At 37.5% G+C, this 17809-nt stretch overlaps 1 protein-coding gene across 1 annotated transcript in view; it reads left to right on the top strand.

Moving 5' to 3' along the window:
- Positions 1 to 17809, top strand: part of RYR2 (ryanodine receptor 2) — a 732757-nt gene that overhangs the window by 639002 nt on the left and 75946 nt on the right. The window contains 3 exon segments of the mRNA XM_027588196.2: positions 841 to 892; positions 10458 to 10511; positions 11739 to 11762. Of these exon segments, the coding sequence (XP_027443997.2) occupies positions 841 to 892; positions 10458 to 10511; positions 11739 to 11762 (130 nt within the window).

The following is a 17809-nucleotide window of genomic DNA, read 5'->3' as shown; positions in this document are numbered from 1 at the left end:
CTAGGCTTCACTCTCATTCCTGCAAAAGCTGGAAGATAATTTAATGATCAGTCCTATCCACATGAGTCTTTTGAGAGTCTAGACAAGTTCATTTGACCTCTATGCATGCCATAATGATGCACATTTCTCCCTCTTAGCCAATGTGATCCATCCTTCTCTCACGATGTCTCTCTCTCTCTCTTATTATTTCCTAACTAACAAAATCATCTCATCCCTAAGCATAGAGCAACCCTCTGTCTGGCATTGTCAGGTAATGAGGTATTTTCATAAGTGAATTTTTCTGATGGCTGAACCTTAAAACTGCTAAAATAACTTTGCAAATATTAGATACTTTTTGATGGAAACCTTTCTTCATGAATTAATGGTTTCCATATGTCTTAAAAAGAAGATATTAAACATATTTTTTAATTTTTAAGAATCACTAGGACTGTTGTATTTTTCAACAGTGTAGTAGCATAATAATTTGGGGAGTCCTCCCATCAAATGTCAAATATCACTTCTGTCAAAAGCCCCTACCTCGTTTAAACCTGCTTGTTTCAGCTTGTGTAGTTTCAAGAAAATTAAAGCTGTTACATTTGTGTGTAAATCAGTAGACCATTTATTTTGTGAGTCTTGAAGGCCTCTTCTGGACGGTAAGATGGGTCAGCTATTTAGGTCTGAGATCTTTGCTGTCTGATTCTACCATATTTTTGAATGATGACTTTGCCTAAGTTTTGTGTTTATTTCATTTTAAAAAGGCATACTGGTTGAAGAATAAAGGTTATTTTATACAGTGATGGCAGTTTTACATATGACTAGCCTCCGACTTAAAAACTCATGTTTTCTTTTTGTTTTTCATAGCAAACTGGAAGAAGATTTTTTATATATGGCTTATGCAGATATTATGGCAAAGGTAAGCAGATATATCTTGATTTTAATGTTTAATTTTAATAAAGGAAAATCATTTTCGTCTGACAAAGGATAAAGAATATGTATTTCTGGGTCCAAATAAAATACTGTTAAATCTTAGAAACCTAAGGGGTATTAATCTCAATTTTCCACTTGTTGCATGAGTCTCTGTTCTGACTTCCTTTACAGATAATTATTGTTTGCTCACTTAACATTTTTTTTATGGGGAGCTCATTAAGTTTCCAAACATTCATTCATTCATTTAACAAATACAGGGCGTCAAGGTATTGGAGGTAACACGGTGAATAAGAAGGAAATGCACACACCTTTCCTGGAGTGTATAGTCTGATGGAGAAGACAAAATGTAAGCAGGTGATTACAGAAAGCTCTGCTAAGTTTAATGGTAGAGGCGCTATTAGGGGTATAGGGAAGAGGTTGCATAGGAAAGTAGTGAGGGTTGCTTAGGCTAAGGTTTAAGGAAGTCCTCGACTGCCTAATGACGAGTGGACCACGCAAAAATAGGAACAGCTCGTATTTACTGAGTGTCTATTTCATTTATATCTCACAAGGGGAGGGTGAATGAGGGGGTGAGTTTAACAGAGGAATCAGCGTGTCTCTGAGGCCTCTGACGTGGGCAACTGGGTCCACCGTGGTACCAGCTACTGAGGTGGGGAGCACTAGAAGAATTGCAGGCCTGGAGTGAAGGGGAGAGATGGCAAGTTGCATTTTGGACATGTGAGTTAAAAATGCCCGTAAGACAGCCCTGTGGAGAGGTCAGATACGTGATGAGGCGTTCCTGTCTGACATTCAGCATCTCAGGGACAGCTAATAAATAACAGATTTGGGATGTATGCACATTTGAAGGGAATCGAAGCCATTCGAATGGATGGTCTTGCCCCAGGCAGAGAAGGCATCATGAGAGCGAAAGGCCCATGACCACGCCTCTAAGGACATTGGTATATAAAAGATGATTAGAAGAAAAGGAACCCACAGAAAAAGGGGGTGGGGAGAGAATCTTAAGCGTGAGCATATGTAGGAGCTGTGGGCCTAAGTGGGTACTCAACAGAACCGTATGCTGCTGAGGGTATGGATGAACAAGGTGAGGATTGAGACTTCTCTGGGATTTAGTACATGTGCATCATGTGACCACGGTAAGAACAGTTTCAGGAGATTATGGAGAGAGGCCATTGGCGGCGCGAGTGCCATGTTGTAGGGAAGAAAGTAGAGATTCACATTTGAGATGTGGCCTAGACATTTCTTTACTAGAAGATTGAGAGAGGGGAGAAACAATATAAAGGGATCAATACCTAGATGGGATTGTGACGTTGAAGAGGGATTATTTTTGTTTGCTTGACACTGGTTTACTTTTATGTGAGGGATTTGAACATGCTTCTGTCCTGGTGGGAAGGAAGCAGTAGAGAGGCCAAGGGAGTAATTTGTGGTGTGAGGTCTTGAGTGAATGGGAGCAGGGCAAGAGCACAGGTTCCAGAGCATGAGGAAAAGCTGTGTCTTTCCAACTTTATTTTAAGCTGTAACCCCCAATAAGAAACACATTTACCCAGTATATTTATGGAAACATAAAAATAGATACATTGAAAGAAAATTTTCATGAAATTATACCCTTCCAATGAGCAGTAGAGTCTGATATTTTCTATTATATTTAAATAAAAAAAAATCTTTTGGATCCTGACTCATTAAATAGATTCTGCATCCAGTGAATGGGCTGAAACCCATAGTTTAAAAAACACTGAGCTAAAAGATAAAAGAGGGAAGGATATTTCCTCCTTGATCATGGACTCTTAACTAGGATAAATAACGGCATGAAGAAGAAGGGAGCTGACAAATAAGGGGGTTGTAAAGGAGTCCATAGACTGTTGTCCTCTGCATTTGAAGAACCACCAAGCAGGTGGGCTACAAAGGTAGAACCTCATGGTTTGCGGATAAGATATTCCTGATTGTTAAAGTTCTTCCTTGCTGAAGCAGAATTTGCCTCCCCCTGGGTCTCCTTGTGTCCTAAAGCAGCTTATCTCTTTTGATACATGGTCAAGTATTTGGTGTTGCTCCCCTTCTCTCAAGATTTTCCCCTTGATAATTAAATCACCTTACTCCTCTTATCGTCAGAGGTATGCCAGGAGTGTCAGTCTTCCATCACTCAGTTCATTCTACTCCACACATACTCTAGTTTTTTAGTATGTGCCACCCAGAAATTAATTGAACACAGTGTCCTAGTTGTGAGTTCACCTGTGTAGTGCCTGTTGGGACCATATCCTCTCTGCACTGCTTAGGATCCCATACATTTACAATAAATTGTAGGAACTCATTAATCTGAAATTTTTTGCCTCCTTTTGAGCTTGCCTGTCCACCAAAATTCCAAGGCATTTATGAATTTCTATGGAGTTTCATCTCCTACCTATACTGACAGTCGGTGTATTTTTAATTTTAATAATTCTTTTTGTTTTTGTCTTTATTTATTTATTTATTTTTTTGAACTAGGCTTCTCTCCCACCATGGAGCCCAGTGCAGGGCTTGAACTCATGATCCTGAGATTAAGACCCAAGTCGAGATCGAGAGTCGGACACTTAACCGACCAAACCACTCAGGCCCCGGTTTTAATAATTTTTAATATATGTCATCGTTTCTCTAATTAGAGTCAGACCATAGACCAAGGCCAAAATATTTTTAAAGTTCAGCTCTATTATTCAGTGTTAAATAGCTCCTTACGTTTACGCTAGCCACGAACTTGATAACTGTGCTTTCCCTGTGTTTATCTCAGTTGCTAGTTTTGATGATTGATATCTAACTTCTTAGGAAAGAGTCTCTGGAGGTTGCCTTTCTTCATTTTGAAAATCAGTATCCCAGAAGCTGGTGCAGTCACTATGGAAAACAGTTTGGAAGTTCCTCAAAAAATTAAAAATAGAACTACCCTACAATCCAGTAATTGCACTACAGGATGTTTACCCCCAAAATACAAAAAGACTAATTCAAAGGGATACATGTGCCCTTATGTTTAGAGCAGCATTATTTACAATAGCCAAACCGGAAACGGCCCATGTCCATCGATTGATGAATGGATGAAGAAGATGTGGTGTACATATACATGAAATATTATTCAGCCATAAAACAGAATGAAATCTTGCCATTTGCAACAACAGAGAGAGCTAGAGGGTATAATGCTAGAAAAAGACTCTTAACTATAGAGAGCAAACTGTTGGTTCCCAGAGGGGAGAGGGTAGGGAATGGGTGAAATAGGCAAAGGGGATTAAAGAGCGCACTTATCACGATGAAAATAATAATAATAAAAAAATAAACAGATGAGTATTAGTTTTAGTCAGCATTATGAAATACAAATGTAGATCCACTGTACTGACAGTTCACTGAAAATCGTGCATGTGCCTGTGTAGAATAGTTTGAAGAGAGAACTATTTCTTTAAGTACTAAGAATTTATTTTTTGCAGAAAATAGTATTTTTGGGGGCTTTGCTGTTAATTTTTAACTACGTAGTTAATCAATAAAAGTATTTTTAGATTCATTCACAGGTATACACCAAAAATTGAAAGTTAAAGAATTAGCTCTTTGGGTGGCTATTTTGGGGGGAAGAATCCAATGACCACAAAGTCCCTAAATTAAGTATGAAAACACAAGGAATTTCTAAAGTGGGCCAAATAAAGACCTTGAAATTATCTCATGTTTTCTTAATTACAATTCTTATTTGCTATTCATATTTTATTTCTCCACTGCAAGATTAAGATTAGAAATACAGTAATATGTTTATCAGGAGAAGATAAATATATGGTGTTTTTGGTTTTTTTTTTTAATGATTTGAGGAAGCACTAAGAAGACTCTCTTTAAAAAAAAAGGGGGGGGGGGAATCAGCATCCCAGCTTCTGAGACTTTCTCTTGGCCTTCCTTGTTCCTCAGAGTTTATCAACAGTCATTTTATATTCACATAATGATTATTTTTGCCTTGAGTCTTAGAACCTGAACTCACTTTCAGACACGTATGCCTTAGTGTCTTTCACCATTGCAGGATCTTTTTGAATGCACCACTCACATCTCAATTGGGTTTTTATTTTCAGTCTTGCTGTTTTAACCCCAGGAGCACGGAATTGGGTTAAATCATAGCTCTGGATTCCATGTGAGACTCTCGTCGTTGGTCCATTATAGAGGCCCACTTTTACTAAGTTAGTGACTTAGTCACTTCTAATAATGTAGCAAGTACCCAAAAATGCACAACACACGAGAAGAGTTAAACCTTCATAATAACTTACATATAATTGTAAGGTCCCCCCCGATTAACCCATACCCCACCTCCCCATACAAGGAAACCATCACCCTAATCCCATGTTTCAGATACCCTTGCTTTCCTTGTATATCATTTTCACTTATCGTACATACTTATTAATACATATATATCACAAAAATACAAATGGGAATATATTATAATTATACATATAGTTATATATTTTTTTAATTTTAGTTGTTTTTTACTTTTAAAAGGGCAGTATGCTCTGTATAATCTCTTGGTACTTGTTGTACTCAATACTGTTTTCTGAGGTTCATTGACACTTGTGTGTATTGGTAGAGTTCATTGGATTTGACTATCACATTATATTCCATTGTGCAACTACACCAAAGTTTATTCACTTAGTTTTCTGTTGATAGCCTTTTGTGTTGAATCTGTGGTTTTGCTAATGTGGAAAGGGTTCAAAATTCCTCTTCTTCTTCTTCTTTTTTTTTTTTTTTTTTAAATAAACAAGAGACATTTTTCTGTCCTAGGCTGGGAAGTGTAAATCTTGCTGTGTCCTCACATAGCAGAGGGCCAAGGAAGCTCTCTGGGGTCTCTTTTATAAGGGCAGTAATCCCACTCATGGGGTTCCTCCCTCATGGTGTAGTTACCTCCCAGAGACCACACCTCCAAATACCATCACATAGGGGATTAGGTTTCAACATAAACTTTTGGGGGAGGAGGAGGCAAACTTTAGCATATAACATATTAACATTAGCATATAGCGCATATAGGAAGTGATTTCAGGAAATACTGGTAAGTCACTGGGGAAATGAGACAGAGAAAGGAAGGAAGACATCATGAGGGTTATTTTTTTATATTTATTTTTTAATTAACATATAATGTATATAGTTCCAGAGGTAGAGGTCAGTGATTCATCAGTTTTATATAATACCCAGTGCTCATTACATCCCATTCCCTCCAAAACAGAGGATCATAGGGGAAGAGAGGAAAAAAATAAAACAAGACGAAATCAGAGAGGGAGGCAAAGCATAAGAGACTCAATCATAGGAAACAAAGTGAGAGTTCCCGGAGGAGAGGAAGGTGGGGAGATGGGGTAACTGGGTCAAACTTCCTATTCTTATTCATTTTTACTATTGTATGAGAGGCAAGAGCCGTGGTAAGATGTAAGAATGTTCAGCTTCAGAAGAAAATGGCAAATGATTTTTCCAGGTTTATTGCATCAAATTACCTTCTTACCAACAATGTTTAAGAGAGAGTCTGGTGAGCCACATCTTTCCAGTATTTGATATTATATGGTTTCTCAATTTCTGTTAACCAAATGGGTATAAGATGGTCTTTCATTGGGGTCATAATTTTCATTTCTGTTGGCTGATTTCTATATTTAGAAATCACTTCTTGTGGTGTGTGAGTGGCTTAGTCATTTGAGCTTTTGGATCTTGGTTTTGGCTTAGGTCATGGTCTTGGGATGTTGGGCGGTGGCCCAGCATCGGGCTCCATGCTCAGTGTGGGATTCTCTCTCCTTCTACCTCTGCCCCTCCCCGTGCTCACACTGTCTCTCTAAAAAATAAACAAACAAATAAAAAATAAAAATCACTCTCTCTGGTGGTAAAATCTGAATCAAACAGCTGATGAGTACCTCTGAACTTCTCTATTATTATTATTATTGTTATAGCCTCTGCTCTAAACCCTATACTTACTATTCCTCATTCTCCTTGCTTTGGCTATATCTTGAAAAAAATCATCTTAAAATCTTTGTGTTTTTCAAGTCATACTTTATTTTAAATCTGAGATTAATACTCTTTTTTTTCCTGTCGTGTACGCCACCACTTTACAAATTTATCCACATTGGCTTGTGTTGCTGTTGCCACTGCTTTTGTCATCATCATGGCCCCTCACACTCGGTTCCCAGAATGCCTCAGTATTACCCGTTAGCTCTCCTCAAGAATCTGAAGCCGTTTCACACAACTGGGATGTTTCTACCAACATGAACAAGATAACCATGTGGAAGTCTCTAGAATGATGCCATCATAAGTTAAACACTCAACAGTATTTCCACAATTTTGACTTTCTGGCTGAGAAAATCTTTTCCTCCTCCTTCTCTTACTAACTTATTGAAATATTTAGGATCTGCATTAAGTTATGCCCAGGGTTCTATCCATTGTTGGTTTTATTAAAATTATCAAACACTAGCATCACTTTCTTAGGAGATTACTCTCACTTCGGTCTCACCCATCAGCTTTTAAATTTAAATCCATACTAAAAGTTTCTGGTTTGCTTCCTCCATCTTCTGAGGAGTGCCACAGTCAGAAAGGCAACTTAAACATGTGTGAAATGTACTTGCTCTGCAGAAAGAAATGCCCAGGTGATGCGGGCAAAGTGAAGTGCCCTATTGACTGGCTATGGGTTCTCATCACCAATTTTGAATTTTGATCTAGACCCCTGAATGGTCTGAAGTATCCTCTATTTTAGTTTTCTCTCTCTCTTTTTTTTTTTCTTCTTCTAAATTCTCTTGCTCCATGCTTCTGCCCTTTTGTGTATGGATTTTACTCACTTTTTCCCTTCTGGCATATGGTATAACTCCTCGATGCCTGGAGTTTGTCATTTTGATGCAGAAAGCTAAAGCCATCTAACAGAACTGCCTCTTTACTTACCATATCTACTACATAGATGCAGTTTGCTAGTGAAAAGCATATCTCCTATACCTATAAATCCTTTTTCTTCCTAGTACATTAAAAAATTGGTCCCAGTGTATCCTCAATGTATCCAATCAGTAGACGTTCAAAATAGTTTATAGGTTTGATGAGTTTGGTCAGGTATCCACTCCAAATTGATTTAAGCTAAATAGGTTCTAAAGACCACAAATTTTAACCTTATTAGAAGCAGATCCTACTAAATTTTCATAGAAAGATTTTTAAAATAGTTTATTTTATTTAAAAATAAATCTTTGTTAAAAAAATTAAATATTTGTAAAAAAATATTTGTCAGCTAGAGCTCTAAATTTTTGAAGGCATTCCAAAAGCAAGCATATCATATGAATTTTATAGATTAAAGCATATCATTGTAACCGAAAATGATATTTTTTCTGAATGTATTCTTCATCTCAGAACTTGTTTCTTCTCTATATTTCTAAAGATAATGAAATTTATAAGGAGATAATTTGAGAAAATGTAAAACCGCATTTTTTCTTAAACTGCACATTTTTTTTTTAAGATTTTATTTTTTTATTTGACAGAAAGAGCACAAGCAGGGGGAGTGGCAGGCAGAGGGAGAGGGAGAAGCAGACTCTTCCCAGAGCAAGGGGCCCGACATGGTACTCAATCCCAAGACCCTGGGATTGTGACCTGAGCAAAAGGCAGACCCTTAACTGACTGAGTCACCCAGGCGCCCCTAAACTTCACATTCTCAAGAGACAGATTAGTGTTCTGATTTGCTTAAATAGTAAACATGCTTGTTACCTGATAAAATGCCTGTGCTTTACTTCTAATTCCTAATGCAGAGGAAGGAAACATCAGAGATAATCTTAGAGGGCAGATAAGCCAAAATTCCTCTGTGTTTAACATTAGATGCACAGTATTTACAGAGGACCACAGATTTGCTTATCAGATGTGTTTTGCTCAAATTTTCATGGGTTCTTTTTCTTTTTCTTTTTTTTAAAGATTTTATTTATTTGTCAGAGGGGGGGGAAGGGGGAGGGACAGGCAGGGGGAGGGACAGGCAGAGGGAGAAGCAGACTCCCCGCGGAGCAGGGAGCCCCATGCGGGGGCTCGATCCCAGGATCCTGGGACCATGACCTGAGCCGAAGGCAGACGCTTAACGACTGAGCCACCCAGGCGCCCCCATGGGTTCTTTTTCTTAAATTCCCAGTTAACCGATGGTGTGGGAGCCAAGGTGACGATAGCACATAGCAGAATATTTCCAGTACTCTTGAATAAATAATTAACATCTTTATTTCTGTGGGGAAACATGCGATGGGACATCTCTTCCAAATAGCAGAATCCTTTATTTTCTCCTCTGCAAACCATGTTGTCAGTCTTCTTATTCCTAATTGGAAAGGGTGATAGTATTTGTTGAGTGAACAAAAGAACTTGACAGACATTTTAGAATTGATCATTGTGCGGGTGGAAGGATCATGTTTTCTGCCCTCCCTCCCATCCCCACTTCATCTCCATACTCAAAATACTGGGAATTACTGAATTGAAACTGTTTTTCTGGTTTGTCACTTATATTTAATTACTTGCTACCATTCACTTCACTGATACACTGAGTGCTTGTGGACCAGAAGAAATCTTGAGAAGGGTTGGAAGAGCTATAGGTTTTTTCCCTGCCACGGGTATTGGTTAGTGACCAGCTTCCTTTGGTCAACATGATACTTTCTATTCCCGACCATAATAATAATAGCAGTTGAGATTTATTAAATGCTTATTATTTTTCGGACACTTAAACAATTATGCAAACAATTTGCATATGTTAAATCATATAATCCTCTCGGGAGGGAGCCCTGCCCCTCTTTGTCTTATTTCTACCTTAAATATGAGGAAAGGGAGACCCAGAGAGGTAAAGAAACTTGCCCTAAGCTGAACAGCTAATGATTGGCAGCATCAGGATTTAAAGCAGGCATTCTGTGTCCTCAGGCTCTGGTCCTAATCACACCGCTCTTCCTTAAATTTAGCAAGCAAAAACTTGAGCTGTGGCAATTAGGTAAGAATATATGCATGGATTAGCATAACTCCTTTATCATTTCTGGGAAAATAACTCAAAATAATGGATTAGTCAGTTATTTTTCAATAAAATAATAATATTAGTAGCAGCTAGAATTTCATTTTCCTCCTTTGGACCAATTACAGTAAAAAAATGAACATAAAAGATTACAAGATTCAGTTTAAACAATGGACATGCTTTCTGTTAATTTTAATTCACAGTTATTGCATATATCTATATTCATGTGTTCTAATGACAACATAAAATAAGAGAAAACAATTATCCTTGTCTTTAAGGCTTGCAGTTTCGTTCGAACAAGGTAATAAATGCATGAATAAGAGGTACAGGTACTATGGTAGGTATCTCGTCTGTATCTCTGTGCTGTGCCTAAAATTGGCAATTTAATATTTTTGATTTTGTAAAAGCACAGCATAATTTTCTTTTAGGTCCTGAATTCGTTGATAATGCCATCTACATTTACTGTATCTAATACATCTGTTTCGACAATGTCGATGACAACTTAGTACAAATGATTTGGTATTTCGTGCTGCATTGTTTTGTACTTTCTGCCTCAACATATTCTAACCCTGCTGACCTTTTCTTAATGTTTTCCATGTCTCAGAGTTGTCATGATGAGGAAGATGATGATGGTGAAGAAGAAGTGAAGAGTTTTGAAGTAAGATGGATCTTTCTAGATTTGTCTTTTCTATTTTGAAACATTGTTTCATAGCTTATAACTGACATTTATGTTTCTTGCTTCATGGCTTATTGCAGCTTATTGTGTCAAGGAACTGCATGTCAGAAGCTGGATGGACAAATCTGAGTCCTAACATTTGCTAAAGTTAAGACCAAGGAACATAGAATAATGAAATAATCCCATAAAACCCATATGTTCAGAATGAGTGTCCCTGAGAACTCTCAGAGAGTGCTTCAAACTGTTCTCATCTCAGTGAATGTCATGATCTGAAATTTCCAATGGACATATGAGGAAAACATTTATTGAAGAGCAACATGACATCGAGGTTTTAATTAAACCCTTGGTTGGCTATTTTCTTCTGAATTGAAGAAGTCTTAAAGATCTGGCCTCTTTTGACTTCAAATAGGTCACTCATTCCCTGTACATATGTAGATGGTGGCACACAATGCCCTTTGCTTGCATGAGGTAGGAGTGCATATATTCCTGGGACTGTGTTCTATTTTACGGTTACTTTCTCAGATGTTCTCAGCTCTTAAATATCCAGAAAATTAGAAATACTGCTCAATGCTAATTAGCCAGAAGGAAAGTAAATATTATTTGGCCCCATTTGTTTAGATTTTACTTTTGCTTTCTATGAAGAAAAGAGTTGTTGCTAACTACCACTTTTCTCCTTTTTTTTTCTTTTTTCTTTTTTTTTTTTTAATGTTCAAAAAGAAATGAAGTAGAAAGAAATAGATTACATTATTATTTTTTTTTTCTATTATGTATCTGGATTTTGAGCTAGAAGTCTGGAAATATATTAGTAACCAGCAGTCAGTCCTTGTGACAGTGGTCCTACTGAAAGGAACAGGTTGAGGGGTGGACATAGAGTAGGGCCTCTTCCAGGAACAATTTGATATAGCATCTCTGCAACATTGAAATCAGTGTGTAGAAAGTACAAAAGCTAATCTGAGAACAACCCATGACTGTTGCTGAGAAAAAATGCCATCAGATTAATTTCCTATGTGACACTATAATCTTTTCTAATGTATGTGTGTCCTATTCTCAAATCCGTCTTTATTGATAAGAAACTGAGGTAAATTAGAATGAGCTCTGAGCAGCAAATAATACTGTGTTTTCTGAAGTGCACACCATTTATGGTCTACCAGCTGTCTTCCGAGCAATTGTTTATTGCTATTTTGCTTCTTGTCCACATCCTTCCTTAAGGTCACAGGATCCCAACGCAGCAAGGTAAAACTATATATATGTGTGTATTTGTCCGGGTCTGAGTTTTGGTTTCTTGTGACATTTACCTTTGTTAGACCCAACATCTTGGATTCTTTTGTAATAAAAGGTCTTGGCGATCTTTTTACAAGTTTGTAGCTCCCATGCAATTGGTCTCTTCAGTACCCCTTCCTTGACATAGGTTTATTCTTCTTGGAGTTTAAATGACTCATAATTTGAAATTTTATCCTACATGTGAACTCTTGGCTGCATGCTGTGCTCAGGTAAAAAGGGGCTAGCCCTTTAGCTGATTAACTTTTAGCTCGGGACCTTTCAGGACCGCATTCTGGCCTCATCCCCTCTTGATGCTTATTTAATACAAGTCTTGTTACTCAAAAAAAGACATGATAAATGGCATCACTGGTGAGATTGGAAAGAAGTCTACTTTCCCGTTGTGCTAGTAATCTCTCCAGTTAGTAACTGGAGAGGGTGTTCCATGATGTTAATGTTGATTTCAGCATTCATTACAGGGAAGCACTTAATGATTATTTCTATCTCTTAATATATTTTGAATAGCTAAGTGCTTGGAACATTTGCTAAAAAAAAAACCATTTTGATCTAGCATCACAAAATTTTTTCTTTGGTAGGAACCCCATTAGGCTTACATTTTATTTTCATGAGACTAATTCATAGGAAAATTGATCAGACAGAACATCCCAGGGGGAAAAAATATCCATCATGGCTTTAGTTTAAAAAAAAAAAAATTGCTGTTAAAATGAATTTAGAATGTCATGAAGAATCTATTTAGAAGAAACAAATGATAATATTTTAACTCTTATATTTGGAGGAATATATTATCATTACACTACGATCCTTATAAATTTAAAAATTTGAATTCATACAGCTATCAGATATAGCTCTAGTTGGATGGATATAATAGTTAATGATTTATAATAGACATAACAATAATATATTCTGGGCTTAAATAGTAGGCAATAATGAGTGTGATACTAAGTTGATATTTATGCTTTTATCACTAATTATCTCAAATAGAATTCTTGTGGATGATTGAGGGTGGAAAGCAAGAAGCGACCTCCTAACAGTAGCCAGAGATTTAATGTCCTAGCACCAAACTTCATGCCCCAAGAGTGTGGATATCTGTGGGATAAGTGTAGATAAGGAAGGTCAGAATCAGAAGGCATTGCTGGTTAAGAAAACCATCTTCCTCTGAAAGAGGAATGCAGTTGCAGGGGAATCTAAAAGCAAATCCAGTTTGGTAAATAGGGTCAAATTTGGTGACATTGGAGAAGTTCCCAATTCAGAAAAGAAGTCTAGGAATGGTTAGTGGAATCTGCTTTTAGCATATAGGATTCAGGTCAGAGTGAAGACAAGAAATCAGGTGAGGATGCGGAGCCTGACCTGAGAGAACAGGCTACCTGCCCTGGATTTAGGATGATGGGCAAGACATTCACACAGTGGTGAAGCCTGGCATTCAGTCACAGGAAAGAGACTATAAACCAGCAGGTATAACTGTCCCCCATGAAACAGGATTTTAAAATTTCTTATGATTGCTACTTATAAGCATAACACCATAGACAAGATTGGGGAATTTGTACTTCTTAACCAGATATTTTACTGAATTTCCATGTGATTTGGGACTATAACTTACTATGTATGCCTAATTTGTGTAGCATGCTACTTTTCACAAAATATGTCCTCTGTGAGTAAGCAATAGAAACTCGGCCAAGTTGAGAAACAGAGGTGTGCAGGTGCTCGCTAACCTATGAAGACACTCTTGTCTGAGGTTGACTCTGTGATACCAACAAAACTACTGAAAATTTGACCAGACAACTGGATTATTACTTTCTCTTTATAAATTTAATAATATACCAGACTTTTTAGTTGAAGTTTCTGGTTGTTTAATATCATTTAGAGATAGTCTCATAGAATTTTCATCTAAGTTATAATAAATCTGAGAGGTTATCTGGCAATTTCAAGAACTCTTAAATTATGTTAAATAAATTTGGGAATAACATAGTGTGTGATAATTGAATTTTATTCCCATAACTGACTGATTATTAATAGTTGCTATACTTTCCAGTTAAATTCTTTATCTGTAAGTATTCAATGAAAATACGAAGAAGGAAGTAGGCATTTTTAAAAAGGGGCATTATAATTTCCATGAGGAAAGAAACAAAGCTTAAGAAACATGAAACACGGGAAATGGGGACTAAAATGCTTAAAATATTTGCCAGCTCTTTTCTTATTCCATCACATCTATGTTTTACTGGTAGGATTCTGTTAAAACTTGCAAAGAGATTTAACTTGATAATTCTAATTCCCTGCTCCATCGAAATGATATATGTAAATATTCTCTACAACTGTTTATTTAAAAACTTTATTGCTTATTTAGTTAAGTATATATAACCTTTTTAGATTTGGGACTACTTCAATACTAAAACTACAAAAAGGACTGTTAAATCTTATGAAAAGGCGAGGAATAACTGAAAGGGAAGAAATATCTTAGCAGTGACTCAAAATGTCCATTAGTACAGCCGAGTGCATTGTTTAGCTGTGAATTTTTATAAGCCAAAGCAAATAATAATAACAACAAATTAATAATGTTGCAAGTCAAAGCAAGTCTGAGCACCATGGATTTTTCTCATCTAGATTCACAAAGAGATTTGGTACCAGAACAAACCCCATTTTTAAACTTTAAACTTTAAACTTGTGTGCAAAATACATACAAACGTTCCCCAGACGGTTGCTTCTTCCCTAATGCCATTCTCTAAAATCTGAGTGTGTGGAATTAAATGCTAATTCAACGGAAGCATTTCTGTGGACTATTAAGGTACTATAATATAGATTTATTACTTAATAAAGACTGAAATTAATGACGGTGGAGCTTAAATAAGCCAGAGGGATGGAGCATTGACTTGCCTTCTAGACCATCTTTCTCAAATATTAGGCAAGTTGCATCATCCTTTGGCAAATGCCCAATTTCTAATTCACAGATGAATTCTCTTCTGAGGCCCTGAGGTCCTATTATTCTGTACTGTTGATTAGAGAATAACTTGTGTCTTAAATACTAAATACGCCTATGGCAGAGTTGACATTCTGTAATAAAAGACTTAAGAGACTCTCTTACATTCTCTCCCAGATGGGCCTCAGTCATAACCAAAAATGACATCATACCTGCTAAAGTATTCAGACCAATACCCAGCTCGTATTCCAAAAGATACACCACTAAGTGTGGAAGAATCAATTTAGGCCCCGATGTCTTAAGGTCTGATGTTATATAGCTCTACCTAATGACAAAATCACCTTTGTCTGGCCCCTCCAGTGGTCTAATTTTGAATAGAATTCCATTCCTTGGCAATCCTGCAAGAATAAATTGGCTGTAAGATGTACCCTCTCTAATAGCTATATAATTTGATCTTTGAATGGGTTTATTTAGTTCTGTTCATCAGAACAAAGCAATTTAAATAAGAAGGGCTCCCTGAATCTTACCGAAGACGACCCTCATATATATAAAAAAATCAAAGATGCAGCTATGGATATAGAACATTGAAACCTTGATTCCTTTTATCAGGTAAACTTAAGAGTTACTTAGTTTCTACTACAGAAGCACTGTGGTTTCCAAACTAGGGACCAAAGTGTTGAGTTGCTTGTTGTACTATTGAATCATAGAGGGGAGGGGGAAGGAATTTTGATGGCCACTGTTCTCATCCCTCTTGCTGCAACCTGCTAACTGCATTGTTATATACCGAAATTATCATCCTTAAGTTAATACCCTCATGTCTTAGCCCAGGTTTCTTAGAAAACAGAGCAGAGAGATTCTGTGCTAACACTTTATGGGGGGTGGGGGGGGGGGGGGTTGATATAATCCCAGGGGAGTAAGAATGAGGAGAAAAAGAGAGCATATTATCTAAGGAAGGAGGCAGCGCAAATACAAGGTAGTGGGTTCTTGAGCTGACCGTGCCTATTCAACATAGTATCAGATGGCCCTAGAAAAACCGTATGTATGCATCTTGGAACAGTGCCTCCTGGGAAAGAAGGATGAGCACTGGTTCTGTCCCACCTCCTGTCTTTTATTGGTCATAGGGACTTAGTTTCTTCACACTTCCTGATGTTAAGCAGATTTTCCATGCACCCCCGCCCGGGAAAGCCAAAGCCAGCTTGGGTCCAGCCTACCGAGTGTTCAGGTACTGCAGTCTCTCTGTATATGGAACCTCCTTAGTGGGTGCTAGAAGTGGTAGGAGCCAGCTTTTATAACCACACTCTGTCTGAGAAGCAAGGCAAGTTGCCAAGTCTTGGAGAGAAAGGGGGTATAAGGGTGCGATGAAGTACTGGTTCTGGCATGAGGAAAATTCCCAGAAAGCACAGTCCTCTCTATATTGTGTATGGTAATTCAAGCATATCGAGTATGTGAACCCAAATAGCAAACTGTATAGAACATAATACTTAAACATATAGTTGTGCATTTTTGATGCATACAATAGTTTGACATAGTGTGCTCTTATTTAAAAATAATCCCAGTTGATAATAATTAATCCCATAATGCCTGACTGCATTATGTACAGCAGATGGGATATAGCAGAATCATTCAGAGCATAGATATTTGAACAAACTACCTGCCTTTGAATCCCAACTCCACCACCTACCTATGTGATCTCAAGCCTCAATTTTCCTATCTATAAAATGGGGCTAATTATAGTATCTATTTCATGGGATTGTGGTAAGGATTAAATTAGTTAATACATATAATACACTCAGAACATTGGCTGTCATATAACAAGCTCTCTAGGGATTTACTGTTTTATGCCTTTTTAAAAAAAAAAAAAAAGATTTTATTTATTTATCTGACAGAGAGATAGAGCCAGAGAGAGCAAGTCGGGGGGAATGGCAGAGGGAGAGGGAGAAGCAGGCTCTGCACTGAGCAGGGAGCCTGATGCGGGGCTCGATCCCAGGACCCTGGGATCATGACCTGAGTCGAAGGCAGATGCTTAACCATCTGAGCCACCCAGGTGCCCCTGTTATTATGACTTTTAATCAATTTTACCTTCCTACTAAAATCAAGCCAGGGAAGCCCTTAGAAGAACTTTCACAGGATGGTGAACACAGAACTACACAGGACAGGAGACCTGGGGTCTCGTGCAGGTGCTCACCAGGTGACCTTGAGCGGGTCACATTTAAATTACTCTGTGCCTCAGCTTTTTCTGCTTTGAACTAAAAGCTTTAAACTAGACGTTTTCAGGGGTCATACTCACCTTTAAAAGTGTCTGATTTGCTGTTCATGAGTAAGTTCTTTTCATTTTTCAGGGCAATTTCATATTGCTCCTAAATGCATGAATATTAATAGAAGCATGCAAATTTTTGATATTTTTTCTTCTTCCAGTCTTTTGTGGAGGAGTGAAAAAGAAAATAAACTTGATGTTATTTAGACTAGTAATGTCACAATAAAAATGCTTTATAGACACTAGCCTAGCTTCTGTACATATATATGTATCTCTACCTTGTCCTAGTTCGGTGTTTAAAGTATCACACAATTATACATGACACAGGTAGATATAGAAGGAAGAAGTATAGAGGCCTGAGAGGGGTTCAGGGACACCAAGTGGAGCCTTCCAAGGATGAGGTTAGTCCAGAAACCAATGCTTTAGACTCTTGCTAATTAACAGGAGTTTGTTAGCACTACCGATCCCAAGCAGAATTTCTAGGAGTGAGCATCAAGTCACAGAAATTTCACAGTTTACTGTATCAGTGAAATAAACACAGTCTTCTTGTTTGGGAGAAACAAAAATTCCCGAGAATCTCTGTGAGGGAGGACAACATGTCATATAATCTGCAGCAATTCAATAGAGGTAATAATTTGAGAATTTATACAATAAAGTCCAGATGTCCAGGTGACATCTGAGGCTGGCTGAGCACAGGATAAGTACCAGGAATCTAGAAGAATGAAAGGACTATGTTTCCTTAAGACAGTCTCCAGAAAAATCCATCTCTCAGCTGAATAGGTAACATCTGGCAGGGAATTAGAGACTGCATCGGGTCCTTACAGGGTTCACGCAGCT

The sequence above is a fragment of the Zalophus californianus genome, chromosome 15 (assembly GCF_009762305.2).
Source record: "Zalophus californianus isolate mZalCal1 chromosome 15, mZalCal1.pri.v2, whole genome shotgun sequence".
Classification (NCBI taxonomy): Eukaryota; Metazoa; Chordata; class Mammalia; order Carnivora; family Otariidae; genus Zalophus; species Zalophus californianus.
The sequence above is the reverse complement of the archived record's forward strand: the minus strand, read 5'-3'. Positions and strand labels throughout refer to the sequence as shown.